The sequence below is a fragment of the Episyrphus balteatus genome, chromosome X (assembly GCF_945859705.1).
Source record: "Episyrphus balteatus chromosome X, idEpiBalt1.1, whole genome shotgun sequence".
NCBI classification, from domain to species: domain Eukaryota; kingdom Metazoa; phylum Arthropoda; class Insecta; order Diptera; family Syrphidae; genus Episyrphus; species Episyrphus balteatus.
The window spans coordinates 2,000,015-2,024,510 of NC_079138.1; the positions used below are offsets into that span (position 1 = coordinate 2,000,015).

At 30.5% G+C, this 24,496-nt stretch overlaps 1 protein-coding gene across 1 annotated transcript; it reads right to left on the reverse strand.

The window, feature by feature from the left end:
• Window positions 1–1,931: 1,931 nt before the first annotated feature.
• On the reverse strand, window positions 1,932–20,014 carry LOC129920624 (calcium-activated chloride channel regulator 4-like). Its single transcript, XM_056002036.1, has 3 exons — window positions 19,707–20,014; window positions 5,667–6,091; window positions 1,932–5,403 (listed from the first exon to the last, which is right to left on the reverse strand). Exons 1-3 carry the CDS (start codon window positions 19,902–19,904, stop codon window positions 2,124–2,126), a joined length of 3,903 nt encoding a protein of 1,300 aa, XP_055858011.1. The 5' UTR covers window positions 19,905–20,014; the 3' UTR covers window positions 1,932–2,123.
• Between the last annotated feature and the right edge of the window lie 4,482 nt (window positions 20,015–24,496).

Here is a 24,496-nt window from a genome sequence, read left to right on the forward strand (position 1 = left end):
GGGTGCACTTTTTTGAAAATACATTTTTTTAGACCTTAATTTTTTCTCGAAAATCCTAAAAAAATAAATTTGTAATTTGTTTACATAAATGGATGGGCCTATTCATTGTGAGCTCATATCTGTTAACCAAAACATTTTTCGAGACCTTGATCCGAAAATATCTGCTTCCGAATCCAAGAAAAAAATAAAATAAAAATATTTCGATTGCAAATAATTCAGCAAACAGACGTCCAAGAAACTTTTGGTTTTCGGTTATGAATAGAGCTTAAAGAGACCTTTCTTTTGATGTATCACTCGATTGATTACGAGAATTTTTTTGAAAATACAATTTTTTTGAAAATACAATTTTTTTGAAAATACAATTTTTTTAGGCAAGGGGATTTTTTCTCGAAAATCCTAAAAAAATAAATTTCTAATTTTTTTTACATAAATGGATAGGCCTATTCATTGTGAGCTCATATCTGTTGACCAAATCTTGTTTCGAGACCTTGATCCGAAAATATCTGCTTCCGAATCCAAGAAAAAAAAAAATAAAAATATTTCGATTGCAAATAATTCAGCAACCAGACGTCCAAGAAACTTTTGGTTTTCAGTTATGAATAGACCTTAAAGAGGCCTTTCTTTTGATGTATCACTCGATGGATTTGGAGAACTTTTTTGAAAATACAATTTTTTCTCGAAAATCCTTAAAAAATAAATTTGTAATTTTTTTACATAAATGGATAGGCCTATTCATTGTAAGCTCATATCTGTTAACCAAATCTTGTTTCGAGACCTTGATCTATTTTGAAAAATAAATTTCTCCCTTTTGAGGTGTCGATTAATATTTTTATGTTCGAAAATAACGAAAGTAGTGAATTTTAATTGTAAAATCCCGTTGCAACTAAACGGGGCATTTGTTCTTGTTTCATCCTTTTTCTAGCTTTTTGTCATACTTACTTCTTCTTAAGAACAATAAACTTTCACCAAAATATAAGCAGGTTATCGTCTACATTTTATTTTAAAAATAAATCATTATTTAATATTAACTTACTTTCTCCGTGACTTATTTTATAAAAAATTCAAAGAAAAAAAAAAATTGTTTATATTTTCTATTGTTTTTCATTTTTTTATTAAACAAAATACACAATTAAAAGTATTTAATATTTACATTAATTTGTTAGTTTTATTTTTGGTTTAGATTTTTATTTTTGGCTTAAAGGCCATAATACAATTTATACAAATTTTCTTAGCTATATTTATTTACCTAACAGAGATATACATTTTTGGTAAGTATATTTTACACTGGAGAGGGGACTATGTTCATAAGTTTTTTTTTTTTTTTTTTTTTTAATTTTAATATTTGTGTTTTTATCTTTTTACTATATTCATAAAATTTTATATTAATTTTAACCTAAATAAAAATATTAATTTTTTTTTTATTATATAAACTACTTGCTTTTAAAAAATCTTATGTGTAGCATGAAATTCAAAAATTAAAAGTTGTACTCAACTACTCTTTGTTAGTTCTCATTATATCCGTCAGTGGTAAGTTCTTCACTTGGATGAACTATAGCCAGGTTTCCGTGAGACTTTGAGGTTTAGGTTTTTAAAATCTTACTCATATGGACAACTCATCATGGGAAAACTCATCACAAATTTTGAATGAAATAAATTAATAAAATTGTTTTTTTTTTTCGAAAAGCATTTCTTTTACTTTCTCACGAAAACACGGCGTATGTCTGGATTTGATTGGCTTTTGTTTGGATTTTTTTTAACATCAACCTTAAGTATCAATTGCCCGCATCAGTGTCAAGTTATTTGAATCTTCGAGCTAGTTTTTTTTTTGCTTTTAATCAGTCTTAAACTTCTTACATAAAATTAAACTTAATTTTAATTAATTAAAGTTACCATTAATTCAAATATCACAATGCTACTCTGTTTGCCTCATATTTTTTTTTTTTTTTTAATTTTTGTATATCGTTGTCTTTGTTGCATGTACAGCAAAGATTTGGTTAAATAATATGATATTGCTAATTGATAGTTTTGGTAAAAATTTTGAAATAAAATGATTTATTCTATCTAGAGCTATAGTTTTGTATATGGCATTGGCTTGATTATGAAAAGGAATAAAGCTGTGCATTTTAAACCATAGTAACATTGCGTCGTTTTTTGTCAGCTCCCGAATTCGTTTGGCCACCATTGCAACCCCCAATACCTAAGCCAAGTCCATTGTTGGACAAGAGCGGTTGCTGATGGTTGTTGTATGACATCGATGACTGTTGCTGCTCGTTGGAAGGATGGATAATTGTGCAATAAGTTGCAGCAGCCATCGAATCATGATGCTGTTGCTGTTGTTGTTTGGGCATAGTTCCATAGACATAAGGATATTGAAAATGTTGATATATATCTGGAGCATAGGGCAATGGTGGAACAGGTGGTGGGCCACCACCATTACCATTCAAGGACATAGCATCTATGTTGTTTGAGACTTGATCCACCGAATGAAGGTTATTGTGCTTAAGATTAACTTGATTCATCAACTCATCGAGAGGTGATGTTCGCCTTTCGTGCTCGTGGAGTAATTGCGAAGCAGTCCACGATTCATATGGACTCAAAATCGGATGAGGTTCTCCCACGCCACCACCAAGCCGTGGAAGTGTTGCATTTTCACTGTGAGCTGAAATTATGCTCAAACCACCAATACTGCAGTTGGCTGTGTAATAACCGGGTGCCGAATTTTTGACCATCTCTGTGGGCGGTGGTCGAATCTTTGACTCGTCAATAAGATAATCATGTGAAGTAATTTGTGTGATGCCATTAAACGAACCCGAAGTCGAGAGACGCTTTTTTTGCATATCATCATGATTTTTATAGATGGGAATGCCAACAATATGATGGTCAGGTGTATCGAGGGTGGCATAATTATGAACGATGGTTGTTGTGGTGGTCGCATGTATCGATGATGATTCATTTGATACGTGAATTGGCGAATTTGAAGTGGAATTTTTGGGCGAGGAGAAAGTTTGATTGGAATTTGTCGCACTATTTGAGTCATCGTTGTGTTGAAGTTCATTTGAATTTCCATCTTGTTTGGTTGGAATTTGTTGTCGAGCGATTTGAACTTTTCTCTCCCGCCGACGACGAATGCGACATAGAAAGTAGTACAATCCAATTAGTAGTAAAACGCACAGTGTTCCAGCTATGATTGGTATCGAGTACATGACTTTCATATCAATTTGACTGCTGCCGTTGAGTGTGTTATTTTGCGGGACATCATGTTCGAAGGAATCACTCTCTTCGGGTTGGAAATCGGAGTTTATTGGCGGCATTGGTGGTGGAGGAGGAGTGGGTTCGATTTTATTGGGGATATAGGTTCGAACGGCATTGGAAATCGGTCCACCAACAGCATTTGTAGCCAGCTTGGCATATGGCCGAATAGCAAAGAAAACGGCTTGGCCAAATAATCGCGCTTCTAAATTGATGTCTAAGATGAAACTACAAATGTCACCAACATCGTAAGGATACGGAGTGTCATGATTCCACATGATTGCTGCTGTCTCATAGCGATCTACTATGTCCTCCATTGTGAAAGCGAATTTGATCTCGTAGCGAGCTACACTCTCTCCACCCATATCCGGGGTGGTCCATGTCAATCGAACTTTTCCCTCATCCAAATAGGTTATGATCAAGTCTCCGATTCGTCCGAGGGGTATGTATATCATTGAATCGATATCTTCGCGGGTCAAATGGAATGACAAGGGTGTGAGGTAACGTTGAAACGGGACAGTTTGTCGAGTTTGTTTGGTTGGAATCGAACTGCCACAGCAGGGGATATTTTGAACGGCGGCGTTATCTTGCAACGAGTACGCTGTATTTCCATTGTCATCTACGAATATCTCGAACTTGTACATTCCTGGACCGGTGTTGATGTTCACATAGCGTGAATAGATTCCATCGTCTTTGATGATATCTGGGTCACCACTGCCAGTGTCAAGAAGTTTGTAACTGTCTTCACAAATGGTGTAATTGCATGTAACATCGGGTCTGGTGATTTTGACTTTGACAAAAGCTGACAAAACTGGATAGTCACCTCGTTTAACCTCACAATAGACGATGAATGGACCTCCCGGCTGTAGCGCTCTGATCCACGAACGAGCTCTGACTATGTTGACATCTTCTGAAACTGGAGTGGCCATGACTTGGACGAAATGGGGTTGGGGGTTACCATTAAAACGTTCGATCATATAAGCCCAGGCTCCAGTCTCATTGATATTGGCCAATAGGGTGAGCTGTTTGACTGGCATGCGTTGATCGCTGCGAGTATTGTAGATTACCCCAGATGGACTTGTGACACGAACATTTTGAATCAATGGAGTTTCAGCATTGTGAGTGTAGATGAAGAATCCCGATGGATTTCCCATATTTCCGTCTAGGAAAAAAGTTCCTTGGACTATGCGACTGGCACGTTTTGCTTGGGTAGTGAAATCATTCGATACATCAACGAGTTCCTTGCGGTGAATTTCTACGGTCGTCTTGTAGGCAGGGCCTTCACGGTATTCCTGACTCACATGAAACAAAGCATCAGCCAGTTCGAAATAGGTGTCTAGATAGCTCTTCTCACTGTTGTATTTCTTTTCGTGTATAGTAAGAGACATTCCTCCTGTTAGAATCGCTAACTTATCCAATGGTTGGCGCCTGGCTAAGGTAGGAAAATTGATAGTCACAATTCGTGCAGCTGCACCAACACAAGCACTCGCCAATTCACTATAATCAGTAGCAAAATCCATTCCAGGTGCTAAGATAACAATAATGTGACTAGCATTGCCTTGTTTTTTCTGACGATCTTCGAACATTTCCAATGATGTTCGCAGAGCACAACCTACACAAGCTGTTTGTCTAGAATCACTTGGGGCATAAGGAACAAACGACGCCACTAGATCTCTATTTTTTTGAACATCCAATTTGGTAATTGGAAGAATTTTATTACTTGGAGTGCCTCCGGCTAATACAATTCCCACTTCACTGCTCGGATCTAGATCATAGACAACCCATTTGCGTATGGCGTTTCGAAGAAAACTCCATGATTCGCGTACAAGAATTTCCTGAGTTTCATCGATGACAATAACGTAACGTGTTGTCTTGCGCCGCCTATAGAGTGTGATCGGTACTGTATTTGTGATAGTTGTGGAACTGACTGTGGCTAATTTCCAGGGTGCAAAATCTTCATGGCGTAGTATCACTTCCAATGTGCTTTTGCGATCGCAGAGAAGATTGTGCTTGGTTGGGGCGTAACGATCATGTGTACCTTCGTCGCAAAACATTGTTACACCCTCACCTTGGGGGACATACATCAAGCTTGTTCGAGCAGTTTTGTTTAGAGTCTTAACCATGTCAGCATAAGGATTTGGATTCATACAAAGGCTGTTTGAATTAATAAAAGAAAACAAAAATAAATAAATGTTAAGTTAAAAAAAGGAAATATTTAAGGCCCAACTATAATAGACGTGTGGGCTCGAATGAACTTTTGTCAGAATGGAATGAGAGAGTAAGCATATACGTGTTTCGTTCAATTTTCTCTAAGCAAATGTGTAAATTTCTCAAAATAAAATTAGTTGGGCCTTAAAATTTACTAAAATTGCTTCTATATTTGGTTATTTAAAAATTTAAAAAAAAGTATATCTTACCCAACATCCTTGATAGAACCATCAGAACACCCAGTCACATGCAGTGAGTCTGTAAAATAACACTGCGGATATATCTTGTCATCGTAGAATCCGATTTCATCAAATATTCCATATCGATACTTGGCCCATTCTTTAACCAGTTCCTTTCCCGTACTTTTACCTTCCAAAGAGTGATATGGTATATACACCTGATCACCTTCAACCCCACATCCCCCAGATTGTTGGGTCCAAATTTTATCGCCATAAAGTAAATTAGTAGCAGTGATAGTGAAATCACTACGTCCACCTTGTGAAACTGATACAGTCCCATTGTTCGGCACACAAGAATCGGGCCATGTATCTGGAAGATTAACAATCACATTTCCAAAATAGGCTCTTCCATCTAGCGATGTAAACAGATATTCTGAAGCTGTCTTCAACGTTATCTAAAAAATATATAAAAAAAAAAAAATAAATACAAAAAATAAGCAATAACGAAATGTTTGTTGAACTGTCATTTTCATAAAACGAACAAAATGATACAATTTGAAAAGGACCATACAAAGTAGGAGAAATCAAAGATGTCAACGACGACGACCGACGACAGAATAAAATTATATAGAAGACGAAGACGATGTCAACGTCAGTGATGATGATACCTTCAAGCTAAAATCACAAAAAAAAAAAAAAAATAACATCATTCGCCAGGATGTTTGCCATATTAAACATTTTAAATTAAAATAGATAGTTGGCAGCAGCATCTGAGAGGACGACGACGTGAACACATACACACCGCTACCTTTAAAGTGCTATCCAAGCACAGGTTCTATTCGTTTTTTGCACACAAAGAAATGACCTCATTTCGCGGATTATTGTTTGCATTGCTGAAAAAAATAAAACAACCCCTCTTTCGTCCCCACCCCCACCCCACATATTGTTCAGCATTATTGCAAACCGCAATGATGCATGAAACTTCTATTCAACGCCACTTGCACCTGGTTGTGTTGTATATGGTATGAATTTGTACAGTATTATGCTCATTTGTACATCTATATGTCATACATTTTTATGTAGAATAGATTGGAGCGTTTTTGGACTTTTCATTGCGTGCAATTTATGATTTACGCATAATGGTCTTCTAAAATTATCATTCAAGACCTTAGTTTTAGAAAAAAATACTCCATTTGAATGAGTTTTCAGATATTCAAAATTTCTAGTTAGTTTTAGTATTTTTTTAAATAAAAAAAAAACTGAACTGGGTAAAATGGCCTACTTAGCACTCGGCTAAAATGGCATAATGTGCCATTTTATACTTACTTTTATATTTTAAAGTAGAAATGGTTGGTAGATATAAACGATCTCCAGAGAGGCAGTCAGTACTAAGAACTCATTTATCAAATCTCTTGATGCCGCGACATGCTCATTGAATTAGGGCCATGTACATTTTTTGAGTTTGGCAAAAAAGTGATATTTAACATTTTTGAATTCACTTGTTAGCAGGGTTATTCAAGGTAGCAAAAGAAAAAATTGAGAAAACTTAAGATTTGTAGTCACGGTACATGAAAGACCGTCACAGGGTGGCCATTTTTTCGATTTTTTTTTCGAATGCCCATAACTACTCCCAAAATATATAGCTGCGATTTGTTTAATTATTATTTTTTTGATAACAGTCACCACCTACCCTATCTATCGCTTTCGTTTCGACGTTGACTTTTGGGACACCCTGTATAATATATTCGAAAATATGTAGATTTCTAGATATCTATGTATATTATTTTGGACTGTGGTCAAAAAATGTATACTAAATATTCTTGATAAAAGTAAATTTCTCTTAGTGTATTTATGAAAATGCAAAAGTTGATAATGACATACTTGAGGAAGCAAAGTGATAACTATGGTTGGTATATCTCATTCATTCTGGCAATCATTTAATATGCAAGACGATGATGTTGATGACGAGGAAGCACATGTAGATAAACAAAAAAAAATTGGGTAAGCATCACGATAAAGCTGCTTAGTAGGCAGGCAGGATGTGGGATTTTTGGGTAGAGATACCTACTACTTTGTGTGTTATAAGAAAAATGCATGAAGTATCCTTTTGATTCCTTTGATCATCTAGAAACATAAAAAGTATTTCATTTTCATTTTCTTTATTTTTTTTTTTTTTTTTAATACTCATCATGAAATGAGGAACATAATATAAGAGCTTCAGGTGAGACTTTGTAGTAGTCGTCATAGTACTTGTGTGCTATGTGCTGATGAACATTCTACATACTCATACCATTTATTTCTCCTTTGTTATCGCAAATTATCTCAACATTTTTTCTTTTTACATTTTTTCCACACAATATTCATATTTTTTAAAACTATGAAGCATATATTTATAGTTCTTTTAATATCTATTTTAACTAAGACTGGGGTTTAACAAAAATTTTTAATGAAGTAGGATAAACTCCTGTTGTTCTTAGCAAAATCCTTAATAATAACTTTTAAATTTAAATATAACAATATCCGTATTTTTGTGCTAATAAATTGAGTACTTATCTAGTAAAATTCTGCACGGCAAACAACAACATAAGTTTTTTAAAGACAATTTTGTTTTTTTTTTAACTTTTTAACTACATTATGAACCTTTAAACAAGAAAGGATTTATTAATAATAAATGAAAATAATCGTTTGTTATACTGTCTACAATATCTTTTTTTTTTTACAAACGGCTGTAATTAAAAATACTTTAACCTCTATAGGTACAAAATTGCCGTTGTTGCCGTATTGTTTTTTTAAAAATAAGTTCTTTTTTTTGTGAACAAAAACTTTTTTTTGTTTTAATTTTATAAATTAAATGATACCAAAAAATTGTAAAAAAAAACACTATATGGGAGTGAAGGACAATTTTCCATCGTGTAATTGATAGATACAATTTTCTCACAAATTGACTTGAAACAGTAAATAAAAAAGATTGTCTTTCAATCCCATATATGTAGTTTTTTTTACTTTATATTACTTAGACAATTTTTTGGTATCATTGAATTTATAAAATTTAAACAAAAAAAAAATGTTTGTTCACAAAAAAACTTATTTTTAGTTAAAAAAAAAAAAAAACGATACGGCAACAATGGCAATTTTTCACCTATAGTGGTTAAAGTACATATTTTAAGAAGCATATTCCAATAAAACCAAAATGTATTAATTAAGATCAAAATGTATAAAAGATTAAGTTCTGATCCTCTGGAACCACTAAACCACTGGAATTTTCTACTAATGAGGCATTGATGAATGATGCTTTTCTATCGGAACATCTTAAACAAAATCACTGCAAAAAGCAAGCAAGTGTAAAAGGCCAGAAATAGGGTCACGAAAAAACATCGAAGGTAATATAAACACAGCTGTTTTTAATAGGCCCTTATATTACAAGTTTGCATCGCACAAAAAGGAGTTACTTTTTTAAATTAATAGCTGCAGATATTTTTAAAGGTGATACCATTTTGTATGATTGTGAAACATATTTAATTAAAATCATTGCTAAAATTTTAATTTAAAGCATGATATTGACAAAATAAATCATGTACATATGTCAAATGTCACCTGTCAAAAAAGTGTGTAAAAGTTCTATTTCTTAATAAAAACTGCCTCTCTTTTTTCGTGAATAGCAATAGAGTTTTTATTTATTGAGATTTTTCAAGTGTTTTTTAAAATAATTAAGTATATCCAATCATAGAATATGTTTATGGAAACATAAGTTCAAATACTATAAAAATGCATTATCTTCATCACTATTTTAACCCACTTTTTTATAGATTTCTTTTTTAAAAAATCTTTCTTTTTTATAGAATTTTATCCATTCACATTCATTTGTTTAAAACTGTTTAGAAAAAAAAATCGATTTAACACGATTTATTCATTTTGTCCAGGTAGATTCGTGATTGGCCACACTGTGCGACGTTTGAAAAAAAAGGTCAACAAAATCGGTTCCCTAATATTGCAATTTTTTTAGCTTAAGTTACTCCACTATTTTGAACAAATTAAAAATATTAATTAAATAAAATAAGAGATGTATGAATTTTTTGCTGAGTCAAAAAAAAAAAAAAAAAACATTCCTTGGACATGGGAATGCATCGATAAATGATGCATTCTTTGAACAAGAAAAAATCATTACTCTTGAGCCTTGAGTTGCTCTTACATAAATTCAAAACATAGTTGATCTTCTTTTGAAAAAAAGAACATTTTTTCTATCAATATAAATCTAATAATAAAAAAATTGGCTAAAATTTCAAAAAAAAAGTTCATTTATTTGATTGACTTATTAAAATCCAATTTTAGAATTATTTTGCCCCATAGTGCACGGTCGTGCAATGGAATGGAAGGAGATGATGTGAGCACAAGCATGGCTTGAAGATTTTGTCATTGTCATCATCAATGAAAAACATCTTCTCATAGATGTCAGCCTCAGAGTAGTGTTTAGGTTTGAGAGGTAGAGACTTGAAAGCAGAGCCATATAAGAAGATACACCTGGGAATCTGCTGTTGTAGCAAAATTAAAAAACGAAAAAAAAAAAAAAAACAAAAAAGAAAACAAAAACTTCGTGCATTGCGCGTTATTAACTTTTTAAGTTCCATCACGAATTTACCAATTTATGCTCTTTAAGGTCTTTCTATCTTCTTTACAGATGTATACGATATACAGGTATTTATGTATATGCATTTTTCTTGCAAGTGCTCTAAGCGTACATTATAAAAGAAAAATAAATGAAGAAGATGATTTAGCGCCGTGAATTTGGAAAAAAAAAAAAACACAACAAAACAAGAAATTTAATAATAAGGCATCGATGTTTGCTGAAATCGAGATGTTTTGTTGATAATGGTTTGCTTGATTTGGGTCAGCGGGTTTGAGAATCATCATACAAATAAAACTCACGATTGGGTCATGTACAAGTACATTATCTACTTATTCTATAGTCAATGTTGGATTGGCTTTTTTGTTTGATAAATGTTCGTAATTTTACAAGAATAATTAACAAAAATCATTAGTTGAATTTTAAAATTTTTCTCAGCTCCAAACAAAGTTTTGGTTCGATTAGATGTTTTTAGGAAAAAAAAAAAACAAAGTTTTTAAATTCATTATTTTGTATTCGTTTTTTTTTTTAATTATTTTATTTACAAATTTAAATTAAAAAAATAAAAATAATTCGGTTGGTTGGGAATGTTTGATTGCGTTACGTTTCATTGCGAAATGTTTGATGTTACCACAATTGACCGTAGAACGTTTGGCAAATTTAGTAGCGGTCAGGGCTTTTCAATTCGTGCAGAAAATTTGTTCAGCAACAGTTTTATTTTTACAATATTAAATTAAAAAAATTAACTAAATTGCCTTCTTTAATTGAACGATGAATTCTTGCAGCCCATCGAAATTACTTTGCAAGCATTAGCAAGTAAGTTGCATTGAATATTTTTACTTCATCTTTTTATCAGAAAATAAAATTTAACTTCATTTGAGAACGATAATAATTTTATTTAAAATTTCTTAGCAAAATTAATCCAAAACTCCAAAATTTAAATGTACGACTAAGTTGCACGTAGTTACCTACTTGGTCTTATAGCTTTTAAAAGATTAAAATTCCATTTATTATTATATAAGAATTCTTAGATTTTTTTTTATCGTTTTAAAATAATTCTTTATAAAATAATGTTTACAAAATTAATACCTAGTTACCTAGACAAATGAAAAAAAATTTTCAAAATATTTCATGGACTCGTTTTCAAAACAAAAAAAAAAAAAGGTTTTAGCAAAAAAAAAAAAAAAAATTGTGTTTTTGAAAAAATTATTAATTTTTTCTGAAACTAAAAATTTCATTGAAATCGGTTGACTCGTTCACGAATAAGTCAAAAGTGTGAAATTAAGACTTTATTCGCAAGAGTATATAGTATACACACAAATTTGAATCGAAATCGTTACAGCCGTTTTTGAGAAAAGTATTGTTTTTTTTTTTGTTAATTTTTTTTAAATCTAAAGTTTGTTTGAAGAAAATCGTTTTAGTAGTTTTTGCTGTAGTTCAAGGTAGATACAGACTAACAGACAGAATGACAGATAGGTATATTGACAGACAGACATAAAAGCCCACTACTTTTTTGCATTCTAGATCGCATCGCAATAAAACAAAGATGGGACTTTTATCTTGAGTTCTATTCTAAACTAAACTTTCTCTAAACAGGGTGTCTCGTAATTCATTACATTTTGGGGGATTACTTTTGCTAATATTAATATCTCCGTTAATACTTATGATAGAAACTTCGGTAATATCTTGATTTTTAGAAGAAATGCTATTCTTTGCAACTGCATTTAAAAAATGTTAATATCTTTTTTAATTCCTCAGATATTAATTTTTAAACTGAATTAGTTTTTCTTACCCATGATAATTTTTGACTAAACAAACATATTCTTTTATAAATTTATTCTTATCAAGAAAACAATATTGAACAAAAAAGTATAGTAGGTATCTCCTTTTTGTAGCAAGTAAAAAAAAGGACATCTGCTTTGATTGTACTGATTTATACTCTGCGATTTCAAGAATTGAGCCATGACTAATAAATGAGCGTATTTAGTTTCAAAACAATGAAATATTGAAAGTTGAATTGTTAAAAAAAAAATTCAAAATAAAATGTAATTATTTGTACCTGGGCAGCATAAATTTTAAAATTAATGACCAGTTTCATCCTGTAAGGTTTCTTTGAATGTAACCCCTTTCCAAATGCTGATTCATTTATATTTTCAATTTCGAAATTGTTTGGTATTTCTTCGAAACTGACGACACTTGAATTTTAAGTATCACATTGGTACACGTTCATGTTGTGATTAATTTTATAAAGTCATCGCATCGTGCGTTGTATCTGTGCCGTCCACGCTAACGCTTCGCCGGCCGTTCCCGTGTCGATGACACACATCGGACTTTAAATTTTTGTTTTAATAATTTCCGCACTTTACATCAAACCGAAAATAATAAAAAGAAAGCAAATGAAATCTCTTCGTTCGTGAGTCGAAGTACAAAAACTCTATTCATTTGTATTCACAATTGCAGTTGGTTGATCATCAAAGAAACCTCTGGATAAATTGTCAATGAATAGACAATTACACACGATTAGGTACCTAGATATAATATGGGGTTAAGGCTTAGAAAAGGAAATTAAAATAAAAATGTGTAAATTCGTATACCAACTTGGTAGGGTATTGGGAATCTTAATAGTGAGTGGCTGAGTGGTCATATAATGTATAGGTAAATTTGTATGACAAAGAACTATCTGTATGCTCTCAGAATTGAACAAAAAAAGTGTTTATTAAGTATATTCACTTTTTACTATCGTCCCGCTTTTAAAACACACTTGTTTTTCTACTTCAGCAAAGCGTTACAGTCGTGAGTCGTGACCCTTAAAATCAATTCGGAACCTAGTTGCGACACTCAGATATGTATTTTGATAAAATAAAATGTACCTACATCTATATTGTTCATTCTAGAATAAAATAGTTACAGGACAGTTTTGGAAAAATTGTTACAAAAGCCAGCAGCGTGTAGTTTGTTCAAAACAATTACAAAATTGTATGGAACAGATGCTTTTTCTAGACTAGGATATATTGACGCTTGTTTCCAGTTTATCTCATAGAAGAAACAATTTTTTTTTTTGAAACTTGGTGGGTCTTAAGAGTCTTAAGAGAAGACTTGCACTCGTCTTCCCCGTAACCGTCTTTGTCTGTGAATAATTAAGCTACTTTTAACTAGTTTTTCGTATAAATTTTATAACATCAAATTTATCAAGACTTACCAAATTTCAAGAAAAATAGATTGCTGGATAACAAGAGTGTCAAAATATCCTCAAAGTTAAAATGAAAATTTACCAACTTCTGGGTTATGTCCAAGTAAATGGGTACTGCATTGATTTCTTTAAAAATTTGTTTCATTAAAAATAGCTACCACCTCAATGAAATGAAATCGAAATACCCCTTATTATATGCACCAATTTATTATTCATAGTTCTTTTCATAATTTTGTTTGTATGGTTCTGAGCCCGTACCATGGTGGACTTTGTTTATGTGAATCAATAAACTTAAGCTCCTTCTTCTTTTCCTTTTTTTTGGTTTTTGTTTTCGATGTTCAAAGGGTGTTTTTTTTTTGTAAGGAATATTTTTTTAAATTAAAGAATGGAAATATGTATTCGTTTCGTTTGAGATTGATAGTCCTAAAACAGCGGATAAGCAAAACGCTTTCGATGATACCTCACTCGTCAAATTATGAGTAGTATTTTGGAAGCTATTCTGTTCTTTTCTGCTACTTGATTCACTTGAAAGTAAAAAATAAGAAGCGTTTAAATGGGGGTTAAAATTAACCTTAAACGAATATTATTTCCTTAGAATTTCTAAAACAGACGGAAACAACGCTTTGTTTACGAAAGTAAGAAGTTTTTCAAAGCCAGTTTGGCTTCCTTCCTTTTTGGCTTTCCCGTAGTCGAGTAAAAAAAAGTTGAGTTTGACAAAAATGTCATTCAATGACAGTGGTTCCGAAAAATCAGGTCCCACAAAAGAAAAGAAGAAAAACAATAGTTGCATTGCTATCATTAATTGTCTTCTTATTGGTAAGAAAAAAAAAAACACCCTTTTCCTTTTGACTTTTCCATGGTTTCTTCAAGTAGTGTGTCTCGTTTGTACTTGGTACTCGTTTTGGAGTTTCTATTTTTAAGGGTTGTGAAACTTTACACGCAATGATTTTTTTAAGCAGGTCAATTCCCTTCTCCAAGTGAAAATATTGAAAGTAAAAAAAAAAAAAAAAAAAAATTGTTTTCACTTTTACTTTGACACAATATTTTTTTTTAATATTTTATTTATTTTTAACCAGCGATTTAAATGACCATTGACATTTGCAACTGACCGCATACAAGAATTCATGGCGAATTATTCAGTTTGTTAATCGTTATATAGGTACTGCTATTGGGCAAGCTTAGAATTCGTAAGAAAGTAGAACTCGAGATAACAATCAGGCATGATTCAGTTGGTCAGGTTTTCGCGATATTTCGAAAATTAAGTTTAAAGTTAGTTTTTAGTAGTTTTTTTCGTTAAAATGCCACCAGATCTCCAAGATGCTTTCGAAGCATTTTTCGAATAAAGATCTTATGACATTTTAACACAAAAAATATACTGAATTTTCAGTATTTTATCAAAATTAAGAAAACTTTTGAAAAAAAGGATTTAAAAAACAAAAACAATTTTTTGAAAAGAGATTGATAAATTAAAAAAAAAACAAATCTCCGGTCCCGGTAGCTCAAACGCCTCTGAATATAAAAGTAGGTACCTACGAACATCTAAAATAAAAAAAAGGTTGGCTTAAACTTGACCTATTCACTCTATATGAATTTCATATCCTTTGCTTTGTATAGGTACCTACTATGTATTTATAAAGAAACTCATTTAAGCAAATCCTTTAATCTCTTCACACAATAGATCTATAATACATATTTCATATACTATACGATAAAAAAAAAAAACTGGGAACAATGAATAAAATAGAAAAAAGGTATTTTCAAATATTATTTTCTGATTTGCACTTGATATAGAAATAATCTTTAGAATCTAATAATTCACTATTCAATCCTCTTCAGTCCAAAATAAAAAAAAAAGGAGGGTGTTTTGTTTGTACATACAAGTATCTAAGCAACCAGCAAATGCATAGGAACGAAAACTGGGAATACAACTAAAATAGAAAAATTGCAAAAAAAAAAACCTAAATACATACTCGTAGGTATATAATTCATGGTAATTTTGTTTTAATAAAAAATTTGACAAAAAGATCTAAATTTTTTACAGGGCCTCTTATGGCCATATTTTCATATAGAAGGTATTTGATTCTTAAAAAAAGGATACTTAAGAACTTGCTACAGTTTTTTTTTTTAAGGACTCCTCAGCAGAATAATTAAAATGTATTACTGGGAATACGAGGGACTATCGAAAAATACAATACTAAAATGATGAATCTTAAGACATTTATCTAGAGTCTTACAGCACCTATCTACTGTTTTTGGAAACACTTGAACGACAAACGAACAAAACAGAAAAATAATGATCCCAGAAAATCTTTAACTTTCAAACAGCTAATTTTGTATTTAAAAAATTGTTGACCTCACTTTTATCTACATTTTTTTTTTTTTTTTTTTTTTGAGAATTTGTTTATTCGCGTGACGAACCTATACCTACCTATAATTTGGCAATGAAAGAATAATTAAAAAAAAATGAGTATAGATAGATACCTACGTGCGTTTTATTCTACGACATAATATTCATTTAAATATATATGAGTTATAGTATGAAAGTTCGTGCGAGTCTTGTGTTAGTTTTGCTGTCGATAGCTAAAAAAAAACATTCTGCAAGGTTTGCATCGAAGTATTTCATTTTTGCAATTTGTCGAAAAAATTCAAAACTTCGAATTTAAAACACGGTAACAGCGTGATCTATATGTTTGTAACGCAGTTGTTTTTCATTCAAAATATTGCTGTCTCAGAGCATTTGTCTCATGATATAGCCTTGTTTGGTAATTCAGAACTTAACTCAGTAAAATTTTGCACGGGAAACAGCAACAAATGATCTCTAAAATAACATTGTGTCCCTAGGAAGAAATACAATCTTGGCTATACTGCGTTACAATGTCAAAAAAAAAAAACTCAAAGTTACTTTAGTTTTATTTAAATTAGGTAGGCACCTTATTTATTTCGACTTGTTAAAGAAATGATAGCCATTGCTCAAGGGAAAAGAATCAAAGTCACTGAAAGAGTTGCGAGTGTTTATTGCGTGACCACTGAGTTACTGCATTTATGAGATGAATATAGACGAATTGTTTGTATTTTTGTTATTCTTATATATAAATTTTGATAGTGACCACATTTTTGCAGTTTTTATTCATATTAACAATATAATTAAGGTATTTACAACTGCGTTACTGCATCACTGCGTTACCATAAAGAATCTATGAGCAGTTGATTTATTTCAGTTTATTGTGGTATGTTATTATAAATATTATTTATTTATTAAAATTTTAACAGTTGTCTGATATAATTAAGCCAAGTCACCTATTTAATAAAAATATAAAGAAGAATAGGAGATGCGGTAAAATTTAACGGAACGGAAAAAGTATTTTGGCCCAATTAACAGAAGATTTCATCTTAATCCGCACGTTGAATCAAAAGATTCAGCATAAAAATATGAAATTTTGCAAAAAAGTGGCTAGGTTTTTTGTTTCAATATATATTATCTGGATAAGAACAAACAAAATTGGTTCTATATTGTTAAAGGTTTTTTTTTTTTTTATTGAAATTATTGTCTTCCTCTTTATTGTGTATAGAGAGTTCGGGTTCCAGTTTCGGCTTTGAGGGTTCAGTATTCTGTTCAGAACAGTGAAAAATGCATCTTCCGTTGCGCGTCACATATCACATTCCGTTGTGCTCGGTGACTCCTTATGTTCCAATTGAGTGGCCACATCAAGCCAACGAACGGCAACGGACATTACAATGATGACAATACTCGTACTCTATACGTTTTTTTTTTAGCCATTCATCTTCCGTTTTCCGTTTGCCCCCTTCTCTCGTTTAGTATACAAGTTGTATTTGTATTTTTTTTTAAAGTGGTTTTAGAGAAATGTGTTTTCCATAAACACTCACTGCCATGTGTGTGGTGTTAAATTACTATAAGGTACCTTACCACAGGGTCAAATTAAGAAACAAAAAAAAAAAACAATTTATGCATAAGGACTCCGTAGACACTTACCACTGCGCAAACACAGTCGAGCCATAAAGCAGATAAAAAATAAATGCACCTGTTTTATAATACAGTCTCAACATGTTGTTGTTTTTTTTTTTCATTTTGATTTGGAAACTTAGGGTCGTATTTCGTCACAAGAAAAAAAAATACATTGAACTTCCTAACAGAAAATTTAATATATTTTTTTGTTTTTTTTTTCATATTTTCCTGACCACTGTTAAGATACACGTACCGTACAGGGTATTCTAAAATCATCGTCTTAGCTATGGTCAACTACTTAATATGTAGTACCTAGTAAAATTTAAGTAAACAAAATCACACTCCTACGAAAGTATTTTTTTTTTTTTTTTTTTTGGAAGTGACCTACTGTACCGCAGATAGCTTTGAAAAATAAGTACAATCTCAGTTAACATCATTAACCAAAAAACATTTATTTTGTACCACCCTGTACGTACAGGACATACTTATTTAACTAATTTAACAAACATATTGGTGCATTTATTATTTTTTTTTATTTGGAAATAAAAAAATGTTTTGAAATATTTTTTTTTTTTTTTTTTACAAAAATAACATCAATGGATTTGCTTAATGTTTTTAACTGGTAATTAATATCAAATGACCTCTCGCTCCCTTGTACTTCCTCCGGAGAAGCTTTTTCGTTGCATTTAAATATTATAGGTACAAACAAAACAATACAAAAAAAGTAGACTAAAAACCGGAAGTTAGGACCCAGTGAACCATTTCAATATTGTTGCCGCCTGGCTTGTGACATTATGGAGCTCAACAAATTGAAAAAAAAAAACCTTCTTTACAGTCATAAAAATTATAAAATTATTTTGTCACAAAGTATGTATGTCACATAGTTATGGGCTATAGATAAATATACAAAAAATATATTTTATTGTTTTAAGGTTAAATAAAATGTGCACGACTGGGTCGCACGAACTTGCTCTTATGGTAAAAGTAACTCTGATGTGAAAGCTTTTCATTGAACAAAATTAGGGAAATTTATACCTAATTTGATTTATTTTAAGGAATTCTATGAGTAATGTAAAAAAAATAAATTCTGGTTTTGTAATTAACTGAACACCGTTTTAAATGATCTATTAGACAAAACCAAATATGATTTGATTGCTTGAACAAAAAGGAATTTTTAGAAAAAAAAAAATTCAAATCGTTAGAGCCGTTTAAAAAAAAAAATATTTTTTTATACCTATATAAAAACTTTCTAACTTTTTCAAAAAAAAGTTGGTATGCCATTTAAAAAACAATATTATTTAACAAATAAAAACGATGTTTCGATTCATCAACCAGTTTCCAAAAAAATTATTTTTCAGAAAAAAGTTTTAAAATATTTTTTTTTTAATCCAAAAATGTGTTTTTTGAAAATTTTGTGGAATTTTTATATAGGTAACGATTTCTAAAGTCTATGTATAAAAATTTTGATTGAAATCTGCTTGGTTGATTACGAGAAGTTCATAAATTAAAAAAAAACCATCTATGGCAGGTACTGTTAATAACGGTACAAAAAATATTATTTTTTGTTTCATAATATGGCTTTCATGTGTAATACTTATTAGTTTTTTAGTGTTTTTTTTTTTTTGCATTTGCGAGGGATTGCCGAGTACTTTCCAGTATTTTAGAACTGGCAACTGCAATTTTGTCAGCTTAAGTCTGGTTTATACAAAATTGTAATCTTTTGTTAGTATTACTTTTTTTTATTTTTTCATTTGAATAGAGTTGCCATATTTGTAGGTTTTATATTCCTTCTATTTTATTTAATTATTTTTTATACTTTTGTTGGGTATTTCAAAATAACTTATTTGATCAAAAAATGTACCAAGATTTGACAGTATTAGAGATGTATGTATGTCACAATTTTTCTCAAAATAGGGTTGCCACATATAAGTTCTCATTAACTTTTAACTTTATATAAGCTAAATAATGTGATGATCACCGTTTTGGAGAATTAAAAAAGAAAAATATTCTTTTTCTTATTCAATTTTTTTGAATATTAATTTTTTTATAACAAATTGAAAAAAGGTTTGGGTTTATAAGCTTTAGAAAACAGCAAATGAATGCTATCATTAAGATATCCTTAGCAATCTTTGTTGATTGTTTACCGTCTAAAATTTACTAACCTACCTACCAATTGAACACTCTGTCAAATGTACCTACAAAGCTTTTTTTAAACAATACTTTTAATAAAACTGGTCAAATAAAATGTCAAATCTCCAGTGCCAAGAATAGTTTTTTTTTTTTTCGAAAACTCACCTCCAAGTTTTCAAGGACTGCATTGCAAATAGTAGCTGGAACTGCTTCGCGTATATCAATTATTATATCTTGATATGCTGAATCCTTAATCCGAATTGCATATCCTGGCTGAAGACAGGAGATGAAAATCAACAGACACTTGATAAATTTGTTATTGTTTAAAAAGTTATGTGTTCTGTGGTTATTTGTAACCGGCATTTTGTTTGTTTTTGTTTCGTTTTATCTTTTTTGTATTAACTCTATCAATAATAAATTAGATACTGACGTAGGTAGTGAAATTTGAAATTTTATAAACATCCACTAAATAATTTTTTAATTTCCTTTTTCAAATTGAAAACTTATTTTCACCAGTTGTTTTTTTTTTTTTTTTTTATTTTTATTTTATAAACATTTTCGTTTTTGTCGTTTATAAAAAAAAAATTATTTGTTTGTATCTTTACCGCACACGTAATTAAATCACTCAATTGGAACCAAAGAGCGTCGTCAGAACCACAAACAAACACGATTAGCTCTATTCCCTCAATTCTATTGCCAATTCAAAACAAAAAAAATACGTTCAGACTCAAACTGATTGAACTGAAGTTCAAGAGACAAGCCAGCACACAAACTGCTGCTTCAATAATCACTCGCAAACTGAAGTTTGGTTTTTAAAATTCTACATTTGCTGCTAGCTCCAACGAAACCAACCACTTTACTTTACCACCAAAACAGCAGACAACACATCAGACACAGCACAGCAGCGCATTGAAAAGAAATGATTATAAATGAACTCGTAGATGCAAACAAGGGTTCGGATTCAGAGCTTATAGATAGTGTGTCAATTTGATATTGCTTTCACAATTTTCTTTCTTTATTTTTTAGTTTTTGACCATTTATTAAAACGATCATCTGAAGATACAAATTTATTTTTTATTGCTGAAAAAAATTTTTCTTTTCATCTCAAGAGTATCAAAAATGTTTTCTCAGTTAAATATTTAACCCAATTCACACACGGCCTAAAAACAAAATTTCGTAGTAGGTATATGTAATTTACTAAATCTTCCAAGAAAATTATGAAATTTGAAAACATTGGTGGGTGGTTACTATCATAACGACTCAAATGATCTTTATTTAAAAAAAATAAAAATAAGGTACAACTTTTGAAATTAAAAAAAAAAAATGTAGTATTCTCGGAAAGAGGATACCTACCTACTGATTTAAACAGAAAATTTTTAGCGAAAACGTTATAAAATCCTTTTTATATTAAAAAAAAATCGTTGTTGGTTGAAAAAAAAAACAGTACAAACAATTAATTTTCTTAAAATTTTGGAAAGCAACCAATTTTACTTTGCAAAATTGTAAAATTTCAAAAAAAAAACTACTCTTAACTAGTACATATTATATCGATTGATATTCTATTGATATTATTCCAATTGATTTTTTGTTTTTACAATTCATTTACAAAAACATTGTTTAATTAGTTTATTAACATATTTTCTTTTTATTACCAGCGCCATATATTGTGACACATTCATTTAATTTACAACTTTTATTTAATAGAAGTAGCCTAAAAAAAATGGTATTGTTTGGCACTGTTTTATTATTTTAGAAGTTGTCCTGTTATTGTTGTGACTTGTGACGCTTTTTCAATTAAGTGAGACAAAAAAATGTAGGTATTGAAAAAAAATAGAATTCGTAATCGATCAATGGAAAATTAAAATCATAATATTCAGACTAAAACAGTGTTTAATATGTGTGTTTTAAATATCTTAATATCGCTTTGTTTATTTTTTTTTTGTTTTTGGAAATATTTTTTTAACTTTGAAATTTAGTATTTGTAGCCCGAACCCTGATATTCAGAAAATGGGCAATATCAAATTCTATTTCATTCTCCATAGAGCAATAGACCTATCCAATTGGAGTAAAATCCATACAGGCTGATTATGTACGATGTACGTATTTGTTGAAGTTCTTTTCAAAAATTGAAATTGAAAATCAGGTAACATACAATATTGTTTGCAATGTTGTTATACATAGGTCAAAATCATGAATGAGAGAATTTTTTTCACTCTTTTGGGGCTAGTATAGTTTTTTTTTTTTAATGTATTGCAAAGCATAAAAAATGTGAAGTAGATTATTTATTCAAAAAGTACTAAGGCATCATTTTATTAAGTTAAAATACATTAAATCGTTACAATTAAAAAAAAAAATAAAGTTTTTAAATTAAAGCGCTCCCAGCAAAATATAGTCGAATATACTATTGGGCTGACGTATCACATCTTTGTGTTTTCGAAAACTACATTAAACATTTTCTGCGATAAGTTTATTACTGAGAAACGAGATTTTTCTTATATTTATGACTTGGTTTATTTTGGTTCGATTTGGAATTGTATATTTTTGTCCGAATTATTGAACAGGTGAAAACTGGGAAATAGGTTTTTTTTAAATAGCAATTTGTTTTTTAAAATTTTTACAATTTGATTTATAAACAAAATTTTTAAGAAGTTAAAAATATTCATTTAAAAAAAATAAATAATTTTTTTTTTTAAATACAAAATATTTGTTTTTAAAAATTATAATATTATTTATCTACTTAAAACAAAATCTTTGTACCCCGCTTTTAGAGTTTTTTTAAATAAAAATTTTCAAATTTTCAAAATTCTTAAGAAATTAGTATTCGACACATTAAAACAAAATTTTGAAAAATTAAAAATTTTGCTAATTCCAAAACTCAAAATATGTAAGAGAATTAATAACTGAGAAGAATTTCAAAATTTTGTGTTTAAAATTTTTTTTTTCAAAAAACAAACTTTACTTTATCAAACACGATATTTTACATTTTTTTCTACCGTCAATTTGTCCTTTAAACCTTTGAAATTAGGAAAATTGTTTAAGGTAGCTACATGTCGATGTACATTACATAGGTACATAATTGTTTTCAAAGTACTTTAACGATCAAACCCATATCGTAACCCAATTAACACATCATTTTGGATGGTATTTCATGTTTTCAGATCGGAAGGAGATTTGAAAGTGTCACCTTTTTCTTCCTTCGATCTGAAGTATTTTTTTTTTTTTTTTCAACTTCTACCTTGTAAAGAGCGGTATTATATCAGATCAATTTGTGAAACAAAAAGGATATGAACAGAAGCAAGGACACTTCGTACAAGTACCTGTTATGCGATGCTTCTACCTGGTGAGCATAATTTATATAAATATGTACTATATATTTTTTTATAAAGCTGGTTCCATTTTATAAAAAAAAAAACACATCCAACCAACCTGTGGCTTCATTACGCATTGGGTATATGTATTTGAAGTGACATGCTGGTTTTTAATCCAGTCAACGAGGAATCAAATAGAGAAGATCTGAAAAAAAAATTGATGTCAGAAAAGTTTGGATGAAAAGGGATTGATTTTGAGCATTAAACCCAATTTGCGTAATGAATCTTTCTGATTGGAAATATAATTATTTTTCTTTCATCATTTCCTTATGAAAATTAAACCTTCAACAAACCTTCAAAAATTATATTTTTTAATCTTCAATATTTGACCCTCCATTAAACTTCAAATCCAGATAGCCAGTGAATAATGTAACCACAGGATTATACTCAGAATGTCAATTTCAATACTGCATCGAAACTTATAGTTGACGTTACAACTTTCCTCAGATTTCGTCCCTAATGACTGAACTATTTAGTTTATAAAGACAAGAGCAGAGAACAAAACAAAAAAATTGTCATTCATACAATTTTCGGATATTGTCCTTTCTATCGAAACAAACAACACAAACAATGCGAGGGTGCACACTGCACAAGCACTTACACGGTTTAATCGTTTAATGCACCAAAAGCACCACACATTGTTATTCAGGTTGTGTGTGTTTTTGTAGTACCTACATCAATATTTGAGATTGCGACTTCCGGTACCTATATGAAAACATTTTGATATCACACATGTTATTAGATATGTATTTTTTTAGATGAAGACAAAAATTTGTCAAATAATTCATGAAATTAATTCATGCTCTAATGAGAAATAAAAACATACAAAATACCAAAAGTGAACGCCAAAAGGAAATACACCTTACATAAAGGAAATGCATGAAAAAGATGGAAATTTCAGTAAAAATAGGGTAAAAATTGTGCCGATTTAGAGAGACTCCATTGAAGCATTTCTATGCCCGAGATTGGACTTGAACAAGCTATCTAGCGATTGTTAATGCCGACGCGACGACGCACTACGCATCGCACCACCCACTTTGATAAGTTCTTATCCAGAGCAGGTTTTCTCTAATTCATCAACTTAGAACCCGAAAATATTGATTTTTCGAACATTACTCTTAAAGGATGAAAAGAACCAAAAAGTTTGTTTGTCGAAAATTTTTTAGGTCATGTGATTCTCAAGTGGTTCAGAAAATAATATAAATTTTAAAAATTATCAAATCTCGAAAATACTGTGTTTACCTACTTCTCTTATGTCCTCTTCCATTTGCCAATTCGGAGTCAGATTTCTGAATTTGACAGCTTATCAAAGGTTTGAAGCGGTTGAAAAATTGAAATACCAAACATTTCATTTGCCATTTCAGAATCAAAATAAATTGAATAGAGATTCAAAATTTGAAACAGTATTTTTCTCAAGATGATTCAAAATACTATTTGATTTTTGATGTTGTAACCGTACTTTTTTTTATGCTACCAACTTTGACAGTGACAACATTTTTGCAGTTTGTTATTCAATTAAGTTCATATCTACGATATAATTTAGTTATTAACAACTGCGTTACTGCTCCATTGCGTTATCATTAATAA